Here is a 12292-nt window from a genome sequence, read left to right as displayed (position 1 = left end):
AAGCCTGCTGAATGCTTTACTGAAATTATTCTTTCCTTTTCCAGTTACTCTGTTTCCTATATAAGTTGTTAGAAAGGCTTCATATTCTGTGTGGTTCCTGTATTTTGATGAGGATTTTAATGTAGTGATGTTTGCTTTAAGTATTTATATTATATATAAATATATATTTATATATATTTATATTATTTATTTATATTATATATAAATATATATATATTATATATTTATATTATATGTATATTTATGTTATATGTACTATCCTTTGAAATTATCAGTTGGTAGGGCTTCAAAATATATACTAAATATACCGTATATAAAAATATACTATATTTTAAAATCTGTATATAAAAATATACTAGTAGTATTTTACTTGTACCATGGTTAAGAGGTTATAGGGATTTGGGGAGAGAAAATCAATCAGTGAAAGATGAGGAAGGAAAAAGGGCAAACAACCTCAAGTCTAACAATCTAAACACATTAAATTAAATGCATATAAATATATATCATATATATAATATATGTATAGACACACACACATATATATACACACAATGGGTATATAACTGAGTCAATGGTTTGGTTTTCTACTAAATTCAGACTTGACTAATGCCCTTGGAGCTTTTCGAATGCCTAGTAGTTAAAGCCCATCAATGCATAATGGGTTTACGGAAGAAAAAAATTATTCCCTGAAAATAATATAAAACAGATTATTCAGAATTCTGATAGTGCATCTTGAGAAGAAGAGCTAATTTACTGGCAGTGACTTCTAGTGAAAGGAATAAATATTTTGACAGAAGGACTGTAATCTGAGAAACTAATATTTTTATTTGCAGGTTACATGTCTTGCATGTGACAACAAATCAAACACCATAGAACCTTTCTGGGACTTGTCACTGGAATTTCCAGAAAGATACCAATGCAGTGGAAGAGATATTGTTTCCCAGCCATGTCTGGTTACTGAAATGTTGGCCAAATTCACAGAAACCGAAGCTTTAGAAGGAAAAATCTACGTATGTGACCAGTGCAATTGTAAGTAGAAGCTGTATATTCTCTTTGCTTTTCTAAGGTTAGCAAAGAGAAACACAAATGAAGGAAGCTGGAATAAATTCCTTTAGTAGCAGGTATAGAAATAAACTGTTAGTTTATCAAAAGAAACTTGGCTGGATAGTTCTACTTTTTAATTGGCATTTGTGAACTATGTGTTTGTTTTGCCTTATTGATGACATTAAAGATTTTTTGATCCTGTAGTAAATTATAGAAAGGATTCATAAAATTTAAATTTAATATGTGAGGGCAGAATAAAGTAGCAAAGGGGAATAGTAAAAGGTAACCATGTTATTTAGTACTGAATGAAATGTTTGCTTTATGAGTCTTTTTGCTACATATCAAAACATTGATATATAGATAATTGTGTGTGTGTGTGTGTGTGTATGTGTCTGCATACTTATATAATAGGAAATAAGACATATAGCTGGACTGCTGCTATGGACTTTGGCTTCATAAAAACAAAAATTTATTCAAAAACCATCTACTGACTGTCTCTTCTATATTAGTAATTGTTCTAGTTGCTGTGGATAGAGGTAAGACACTTTCAAGATGCTCACATACCTAATGGAGGAAACACAATTAAGATCTACTATGATAAGCTCTCTGATAGAGGCGAGCATAGGAACCCAGCACTGTGGGATGAAATAGCCATTTCAATTAAAGAAGTATCATCCTCCAGGCAACGGTATACGAAACCACATCGGATCTTCTGTGTCTTTATCCAGTTTCTTTATCTCTGTCGATGTGTACATGGCATTTTAGTGTTTATACTTTATATTTGCAGATATTCTCCTTAAGCTCCATGTCTGAAAAAATGATTCTAGGGCTTTAGATACTAAACTTCTAAGGTAATATAAAAGAAACATTGGCTGTTCCAGCATTGAAAAAATGGCACATCAGTTGATAGTATTCTAGAACAACTTATACTAACATTGTTTTCGGTGTGCTGCCTAATATAAAATCTGTTAATTTATAGGAGCCTAAGATTTATAAGGTTAAAAGAAAATAAACCTTTATCAAATTTGTATAGCGACGTATTTTTTTTCTTAGACATAAATGTGAATATGGTCCTAGATGCTTTCATCACCAAATCTGGGAGTAGAAAGCTATGAATAAATGCAGAATATGGCTTTATAACATGTTTGTGTGTGTCTCCTGGGTCCACCAAATAAGGGCCTAAAAGAGCTGCTTTAATTTAATACATAACGGCGAATGTTTAAAATTATAATTCAAGGAGTTAACATCATTTGTCTAGCTACACTTGGACCATATATTTCTGGATGACAGTCCAAAGGTAGGTCTTTGACATTCAGCAGCAGCCCAATACCTGGATCTCAGGGGCATAGACCTGGAGGAAAGGCTTCTGGTAGCAAGAGGAGATGGGTTAGAGGACAACCTCATGGTGGACTGGTTCTGCTGCCTACATGAGAAGCAGCTGCTGCTACGGCTGGAGTCGCAGTTGTTGTACAAGTTGAAGAATAGCTCCTGGACATCAAGAGCAAATTTTGGTAGCCAGTGGCCCAGCCAGGACAAGGTCCATAGGTGGACCTCTAGAGAAGCAGGGGGGTAAACAAAAAAGAATCCTCAGTTCCACTTGTTTGATTTGCTACTAAAATAGCAAGATACTGAGGGAGACCTCAGATGCTGAGCTAGTAAAGGCTTGCTTTCTTGGGCAGTGCTGGGGTGGATCCCCAGGAAGCAGGGATGGGTGTTCTTGGAAGGAAGGTCCCATGCCCCGGGGATCCTGATTAGCCTCAAGAAATGAACTGACCATGAAACTTTTTAATTAGACTTTGGTAAGAGTATATTAAAGTATGTTTAGGGAGAGTTTTAACTTTTCCTGTTAGTTGGCGTAGCCAAATCCATTTAAAAATATAGCACAGTATCATTCTGTTGCCTTATTTTCAGGATTATATTAAATCATGTACAGTATATATGGGGCATTGGTTCCAGGAGCGCCCACTTTTATACCAAAATCTACCAATGCTCAAGTTCCATAGTAGGTCATCTCTATCTGCAGATTTCGCATCAGCGGATTCAACCAACTGTGGATGTAAATTTCGGTCCATGGTTGAATCTGTGCATGCGAAACCTGCAGAGGGCCAACTGTACATGTATTGAAAAAAATAATAATCTGCATGTAAGTGGACCCATGTAATCCAAGCCTTTGTTGTTCAAGAGTCAACTGTGCTTATTTGTCTACATGTCTGTATACCTTGACTAACTCATAAGTTTTGTGTGTTTACATGATTCTAAGTGTCTTGAGGGCAAGGCCATGCCTTTATCTCTAACACAGTAAAATGCCTGTAACGCAGTAGATGTTTAATTGATAATGCATGTCTGAATTATTTTGAGTTTACTCAGCTTTTCCTTGTATCCTTAAATTTGCATCTCATTCTGTCTTTAATATCACAGCAAAGCGTAGAAGGTTTTCCTCAAAACCAGTTGTACTCACAGAAGCCCAGAAACAGCTTATGATTTGCCACCTACCTCAGGTTCTCAGACTACATCTCAAACGATTCAGGTTAGTAGTAGAATGAATTTTAATACTTGGCTAGATGACTTATCTACTTCTGTTTTTTTTTTTTTTAAGGGAAAAAAATTCTGTCATTGTCTCTAGCCCTAATCATAGACACCATGTTCAGTAACTCTCCTTATCTTCCCTTGCAGAATGCATTGCTGATCAGCAGACCCCTCGCATTTCGGTCTGCTAGTATCATTCTCCTTGTAAGTCTCTGCTTATAGTGTTTAATATTCAGCATATTTTAGGTGTAAAATTTTTAAAATTTAAATCTGTAACTTGAGAGTATTTGATTTGAGAGTATTCAGCATATTTTAGGTATAAAATTTTTAAAATTTAAATCTATAACTTGAGAGTATTTGATTTGAGAGTATTCAGCATATTTTAGGTATAAAATTTTTAAAATTTAAATCTATAACTTGAGAGTATTTGACCCAATTGCTTCATGCTTGGAAAATATTTGAACAATGGTATAGCAGTTCAGTTCCAAGCAGTTAAAAACAAAAACAAAAAACTTTAGTTTTCAGAAATATATTTAGATAAATTAGTTGGCAAATCTGTTGGTTAATCAAAGCATATGGATTCATACCTTGTAATAACCATGTTAACTTGAGAGTTTATTGTTCTCTTAAGAAATGAGAAGTTCCTTTATGTGCTGTTATTGAGATCATGTTTCTTGTACATATTAGTTGTTGCCGGTTTCTTTCTTTTTTAAATTAAAGGAATACATGTTAAAAAAAAATTCAAACATTACAGAAGGTAATGTAAAAGCCCAAACTAAAAGTAGCTCTTTCTCTCAGTCCCACTTCCCAGAGATAATCACTGTTAATGGAAATAATTGACCTAAGTTATTTATTTAAGCTGTTAAAAGTACCGTCAGCAGATACCATGTGAGTGCTTTTTAATGCCAGATGTTGTTTCATATTCTTTGGGGAATGTAAGGTTGGATTCTTTTCTCAACAAGATTATAATCAGGCGTGCACAGAAATAATGGTGAAGTAGAAATACCAAGTATCACAAACTATATACAAAATGATTTATCAGCGCCTTGGAGGAGGGAGTTAGGCAAAATCTAAACATTCCCAAAGCCTCTCTAATGGCATAGAGGACTTTGTATAATTTAAATCTCACTTCATATTTCATCTCTTTAGAGGACTTCCCTGACCATCCTATTTAAAAGTAGCACCACCCAACCTTCAGTGTCACCGTTACCTACCCTATTTTTGCTTCATGGCAAAAACCACTATCTGCAATAGTTTATTATTTCTCTCCCCACGAACAGAAACTCAGTAATGACAGGGATCTTGTCTTTTTCATTCCTATATTCCAAAGCCTAGAACTGAGTACATAGTAGATGCCCCAAAATATTAAGTGAATGAATGGGGTGTATACAGGAGGAGCACTTTAGCCTGAGAGCAACCTGAACAAAGGTATGAAGGAAGGAAAGGGTGTATAACAAAAGTTTAGTGAAAAGTCTGGTGAGACCTGCCATGGTGTATAAAATCAAGTGGAATGAAAACAGGAAGATTGTTAGGAGGTGAATATTGTTCAGGGCCAGGTAGCATGGAGAGGTGAGAACTTATAAGATTCCATAAAGACAGCATTGAAAGGACTTAAATTTCTGGTACTTAATTGGTACTTAATTGACTACTATAAATTGTTGAAGAACCTCCTGTTCTTCATAATTGACTCTTTAATCTGCCATTTAAAGCTCACCTTAATTTAAACCTATTTGACCCCCTTCCATCTTCTGCCCAAAACATTTTTGACGCTTCATGCCATATTTCTGATTCAGAGACCATTTTTATGCAGCCATTACCACATTTATCTCTTTCCTTTTCTCTTCATCTATTCAAAAAGTACTATTGTATTTACCACTGTATACAATACATAGGGTATATAAGATAAAAGGGAGAATGGGATTGGGGAGGGGCGCCCAAGAGCCTTTAAGAAGCATTAAGAAACAACATTTCTAATACCTTAGAAGCTCCGATGTGTGTGCCTCCTAGTCCTATTCCCTCTCTCAGAAGTAAACCATTATGAATTTTGGGTATAGTGTTATCTTGTTCTTTATCATTTTACTGTATTTTTATCAGCAGAAAAAAATGGGTACCCACCTATTGATGGAAATGAATATTTTTTTCTTTAATTTTTATTTTATATTGGAGTATAGTTGATTTACAATGTTGTGCTAGTTTTAGGTGTACAGCAAAGTGATTCAGTTATACATATACATATATCTATTGATTTTCAGATTCTTTTCCCACATAGGTTATTAGAGAGTATTGAGTAGAGTTCCCTGTGCTATATAGTAGGTCCTTGTTGATTATCTATTTTATATATAGTGGTGTGTATAGGTTAATCCCAACCTCCTAATTTCTCCCTCACTCATATCTTTCCCCTTTGGTAACAAAAAATTTGTTTTCAAAGTCTGTGAGTCTGTTTCTGTTTTGTAAATAAGTTCATTTGTATCTTTTAGATTCCACATGTAAGTGATGTCATGATATTTGTCTTTCTCTGACTTCACTTAGTATGATGATCTCTAGGTCCATCCATGTTGCTGCAAATGGCAGAAATGAATATTTTCTAATTAGATAACTTTTTAGCATAATTAAATAATTTAAGGTTTGAATTTTATGGTAAAATAAAAGGGAGATAAAGTGAGAATGACAGGAACTTAGGTTAAGCAAGTCCCATTATTTTCCATGCTTGGTCTTCCATCTTTACTAAGATTAAAGGTACACTGGATACAGGATTTTTTTATACATTTAATAGGGTAAGATTGGGATATGACTTCTAGTCCAGCAGATGACATAATTTGCAAGTCTCACCTTTAGTTCCATACCACATTTTACATTATACTAATAAGCATTTTCACATTTTTTTCCTTCACAAAACCTGTCTATATGCCCCTCTCCCTTCTCTACCTCCTCCTGTCTTAACCTCATGTTCTAATACATTTTTAAAAAATTTATTTTATTTATTTATTTTTGGCTGCATTGGGTCTTTGTTGCTGCGCACAGGCTTTCTCTAGTTGTGGCGAGAGGGGACTACTCTTCATTGCAGTGTGCGGGCTTCTCATTGTGGTGGCTTCTCTTGTTGCGGAACACAGGCTCTAGATGCGCGGGCTTCAGTAGTTGTGGCACGTGGGCTCAGTAGTTGTGGTTTGCAGGCTCTAGAGCGCAGGCTCAGTAGTTGTGGCACATGGGCTTAGTTGCTCTGCAGCATGTGGGATCTGCCCTGACCAGGGCTCAAACCTGTGTCCCGTGCATTGGCAGGCAGATTCTTAACCCCTGCACCACCAGGGAAGCCCCAATACTTTAATACTATATTTTCATCTGTCTCTCTTTTGTCTCTGCACCATACCACCCCAAGTTGGATTATAATCTCTTGAAAGAACTAACATATATTACATTATTTTTCTCCTGTAGCACCAATTCATACTATGCATAAGATGAAAACATTGCTTTACATGCATAGACCCCGTACTGGGAAGCATGACCAACAGATTGAGAAACTGACGGTACAGAGACATTATTTGAGTTTTGTCACTAACAGGTGTTATACTGATTTACACACAGGGAAGGGTCACAGTTTCTATTTTTTTAGTATGAAGAGCTCTAAAATGTTCTGAGGAATTAGAGGTGCCCTGTTTTGTTTTGTTTTTTCTCCACCCCTGGCGAAGAAAGGTCCAGGTTATGTCTCCCAGGAACAAACTCTAGGTTCTGGAACATCCTCCTCAAAGTATGGACAAAACAGTAAAGAATTAAAAACCCTTTGGTGTGTTGAATTTCTCTCTTTTCAAAGGGGGAAAATGCCATAGTGCCATATTTTTCTGAAAGTTAATTTTCTTCATATACTGTCATCTAACTACAGAAGCCAAATAATTTTACAACCTGACTGTAACCTGTTTGGTAAATAAGCCTACATTCCTCTATTTATAGCCCAACTTTAGCATTGAAAGGATTTTCTATTTACACTATTTATATGATTGTACTCTACACTGAGGCCTTCTATTATTATGAGTTTGGACCTAGTACGTGGTTATTTTCCCTTGATTTTGTTGATAATTTTACCCTGATTTGTTCGTAGGTGGTCAGGACATAATAACCGAGAGAAGATTGGTGTTCATGTTGGCTTTGAAGAAATCTTAAACATGGAGCCCTATTGCTGCAGGGAATCCCTGAAATCCCTCAGACCAGAATGTTTTATCTATGATTTATCTGCTGTAGTAATGCACCACGGGAAAGGATTTGGCTCAGGACACTACACTGCCTACTGTTATAATTCCGAAGGAGGTAGAGACGAGAAAAAGTATTTTATCTTGGGTTAGACTTTTGGAAGCCCGAGTTCAGGCTTTCTAAACTGACCACTAAGTAATCTTAAGCAAAGCCACTTGACCTCTTGTTTTCTTTCAAGAAGAATGCTTCTGCAGTATTGTTCATAAAAAACAGGGGGTTTTGTGCAGAAAATGGGATATTTTATGCAGGATTGTGGTAGTTTTGACTTATAAGAGCTGAAGGGATAAAATAGTAAGGATGGTCTCAGTAATTAAAAGTCAGAGTGCTAAAGGCACACTTCCAAGAGTAGGTCCTCTGTTTTTACTGGTTTAATTCAGTTACTTTCATTAAAGAACAAAGCATCTAATGAACTGGGGGATCACAGATATTTGGAACAAACTTTGAGTTCAAGTTCTAACATATAAAAAATCACTTTTACTTACTGCCTCCATGAACCTCAGAAAATGGAGGTATGGACAAAAGGCCCCAAATAACCCATGAAGGCAATTAATTTAACACTACCATGAGTTGTACACTATTTGCTTTACAGTATAATTACCAGCAAAGCATGAACTGGTAAGATTATACCAGGAATTGAAGCTAGTGTCAAGTGAACTAATCGGTCAGATTCTGTAACTTCAAATTACTTCTAAGATAAAGGGAGATAATTCCAGAGTAACATACTGCCCAAGCTGTATTTCAAAAGAAATAAATTGTCTAGACAATTATTTTCCCTTTGAAAAAAGCTTAACTCTCACTGAAACTGTCTTTAAATCCATGTTTTCATTTATACTAGAAACTTCTAAAGTTCCTTTGTAAACATTAAGATGTATTTCTGTGCTTCACTCTAGGGTTCTGGGTACACTGCAATGATTCCAAGCTAAGCATGTGCACTATGGATGAAGTATGCAAGGCCCAAGCTTATATCTTGTTTTATACCCAGCGAGTTACTGAGAATGGACATTCTAAACTCTTGCCTCCAGAACTCCTGTCTGGTAACCAGCATCCCAATGAAGAAGCTGATGCCTCTTCTAATGAAATCCTTAGCTGATCCAAAGACAGTGGGGCTTTCTTCTTGTGATTTGTATATATACTTTTTAAAAGGGCTGACTTAATTTTGAGCTACATTGTTTTTATTTTTACTTACTAATCAGTGCACACTATGTTTACACATTTTGTATCTAACTACAACAAATCTCTTTTTTACAGAGGAAGTTAGCTTAAGTGTATGTGTATCAATGTCAGCAGGTAACTAAACTTTTTTCAAGTACTCGGGAGTTTTCAACTTTGTGTTTACCTCAGACTGGTGTTACCTCTTTTATATTTCGATGTCTTAATTGGCTCAGATCATGAATTTGTGCAGTCTTCTACTGAAGAAGTTCAGATGGCATCATTTTATACATTTCTTATTTATCTTTTTATAGCTCTTTTCTATACAAATTCTTATCAGACAGAATATTAGACTTTCTTCACTAATAGTCTTACCAAAAAAAAAAAAAAGGCATTTCTTTCAGATTTGTATACTGAAGTCACCTTTGCCCCCTAAAGGGAGTTAAACTACTACAAAGTGAAATATCAAGGTATCACTTAAATACTCACTGATCACACTCATTAATGTTCCTGAGGCTTTGTGTGTTACAGGGCTCAGAACAGACATTATTTTGGTTGTTGGAACTTCCTTTTTTCAAAAATTTATTAAGTTTTAATAATTGTCCTTTATTTGGCATAGTCAAACTGTATACAAATGAAGATGACAGCTTTATAAATAGCATGTTTAAATGACTTCAGTACTATGGACATGAAAACAATGATGGCCGAGATTTATAATGATTGTCTGGCAGTAAATAGGTTTGTCCAGATTCTAATAAAGCAGTCATAAAAAAAACAATGTAGCAAACAGTATATTACGATATAATACAAGTACAGTTCAACTTGGATATGAGTTCATTTTATATATTTAACATTAGATCTCTTAAAGCTTTGTACTATATTGTATCTTGAAATTTTTAGTTTAAAGGGATAAAAATAAGTCGAGGAGAAAAAATTGCATAGGGCACACAAGATATTGGCATCTGGGCAAAATACTCAGTATCTCATTTTTCTAAATAACTAAAGCCCGGATTAAGTTACTCTTGCTAGGATTATGTGAATAGTAAGAGCCTCTTAGATATTCGAATACTGGGCCCTGACTTTTTTAAAATTAAAAAAAATTACACTTGCGTTTTATTATGTAATACTCTTTGCTCTTCCCTAACAACCTTATTAGATCTCTTTAAAGTCCTACAGCTGCTAATTTAATTTTATTCAGAAAGATGAGAATCCACTAACCTCTATAGAAGAGCTATGTAATATGTTAGCTAAGTGTTAACCACTGGAAGATCATTTATCTTTTTTCTCAAGTGGGTTTTGCTTGCAGGTTGAAATCACTTGAGGCAGCTGATCATGAAGTGCTATGAGAATTTATCACTGAACAAATCATTCATGCCAAAACTACAGCTCGAGTATTAAATGGCTAAGGTTTAAAATCATTCATCTATTAAATACCTATGCAAGTTGTTACCTCAACTGTTAACATTATTATACCTCATTAAAGAGTTTACTGTGGTCAAGATACCTGAGTCTAGCGTTTCTTAATGTCAAGGATTACTTTATACTTAAACTGCTACACCTTTTAGTACCTAATTTTAGTGGAACAGTTAAAAACAACTCTGGAAGCTATGTTGTTTACAATGGTATAGTTGCTTGTTTTAGTACTTACTTCAATGTAAATACATATGAGAAAGTAATAAGTGACTTAGCCCTTTACTTTTTAAATCCTTAAAACTAAAACCTATGGGGGAGGCTCTGTGTTTCTGAAGTCGAGGAAGGGGGGAGTACATGGGAACTCTGTACTTTATGCTCAGTTTTGCTATGAACCTAAAACTGATCTAAAAAAATGAAGGCTATTAAAATAACAAAACTAAAACCTAGTCAATGAACAGAAACTTGGATTTCTTACAGTACATCTCATTGTGGACTTATACATTCTGCTAAGTTGATCTAACAAAAAACAACGTGTTTTGGTTGTAAAATAATTTACTAAAGGCACTATTGTTAAACATCAAGCTAATAATTTGTTACCAATAAGGTACATCATTGTAAACATGACAAAATGATTTCAAGAGATACATGGCTAGCAGGTGAACAATACAATTTTTAAGTAACAGCTTTCCTATTTACAAGATCATATCCCTTGCCATTCCGGGGCATGCAGTGATGCCACTGCTCCCCACTTGGGAAGGGAGCTTCAAGCTTATAATTGGTTTGAGATCACTACTGCTAAAGAGGTTTTACAAAGCTACAAATTCTTGACTCAATTCGAAAGTTCTTGGGTTTAGAAATCAAGATACTTTATACCACCCACCAAAGCACATCAGAAAGGTATGGACTCAAAACCCCAAAAGAGCTAGCTGGAGGGCGCAAGCCCTGTAACATGTCCAGGCGTGAACTGGTGAGCTCTGCCACTTGCACATCATCAGAGGAAATGGAGAGATTAATCAAAGGTAGCTATTGAACATTAGCACCATAATAAACATGGCTCATATAGCTAAAAACTATACTGTTTATCCCACAAGATAACATAACTCTAATCTGAAAGAACAACTTTTTAATGTATAATAAATGATTTAGTACAGAAGTCAGGTTTCTTAGGAGAAAAATGTTAAACAAAATACAAACTAAACAGCATCCCAGAGGCAATCTTAATTGAGCTAAAGCATATACAAATTAAGGCTTTACCCTGGTACATAACAATTTTGAAATTACGTGGGAACATTCCCAACGAATCATTTACACGGAATTCAAGCAATCTGCTCAAGAACTGTGGGGCTCAGTTCAAACAAGTATTAGGCATCTTACATTTAACTTCTGCACTTAGCTGCTATGAGCATCACTGTAACCTCACTTCCTGAAATACTGCCCATGATGTTATAAATTCAAGCCAGTACAGGGGCAGGGTGTTAAGAGAATTTGGTTCACTAATGAAAAAGCCTAAAAATTAACTAGAACAAGATCCAAACATGGGAAGTACTCCTGTTTTTCTTTATTTGTGTGGTTTTAAGCGCCCTTTTCACTTACTAAGCTGAATACATTTCTCAATAAATAACTACCACTGGAGATTTTAGTAAATCAAGGTTTTAAGTTGGTACAATGTTCCTACTAATATGTTTTAATTAGATCTTTCCAATGTCAGGAGAAAAATGAGAGACGAGGACTAATAAGGTCCTAAAAAGAAACTAAAGGTAAAATATGCCTAAAGTTGTATATTAATTTATGAAGATTCTCCTCCCACTTTATGCATGTATAGATCTTGTTTTAGCCACTATGTCAGAAGAAAAGTTTCAGTGTGGAGGTCTACAATCCAGATAAAAGGCTCTACATTTTCCTACATTAAGCTAAACTATTT

At 35.1% G+C, this 12292-nt stretch overlaps 1 protein-coding gene across 1 annotated transcript in view; it reads left to right on the top strand.

Annotated features, from left to right (window-relative positions):
- Positions 1-9315, top strand: part of USP44 (ubiquitin specific peptidase 44) — a 24275-nt gene extending 14960 nt beyond the window's left edge. Inside the window, exons 3-6 of the mRNA XM_007468218.1 lie at positions 834-1029; positions 3463-3571; positions 7661-7866; positions 8700-9315. Coding sequence (XP_007468280.1) covers positions 834-1029; positions 3463-3571; positions 7661-7866; positions 8700-8899 — 711 coding nt within the window. The 3' untranslated portion in view covers positions 8900-9315. The remainder of the gene's footprint in view (positions 1-833; positions 1030-3462; positions 3572-7660; positions 7867-8699) is intronic.
- Positions 9316-12292: the final 2977 nt, after the last annotated feature.

This window comes from Lipotes vexillifer, unplaced genomic scaffold, assembly GCF_000442215.2.
Source record: "Lipotes vexillifer unplaced genomic scaffold, Lipotes_vexillifer_v1.1 scaffold180, whole genome shotgun sequence".
NCBI classification, from domain to species: Eukaryota; Metazoa; Chordata; class Mammalia; order Artiodactyla; family Lipotidae; genus Lipotes; species Lipotes vexillifer.
Note: the sequence above shows the minus strand (reverse complement) of the source record. Positions and strands in the feature narration are given on the sequence as shown.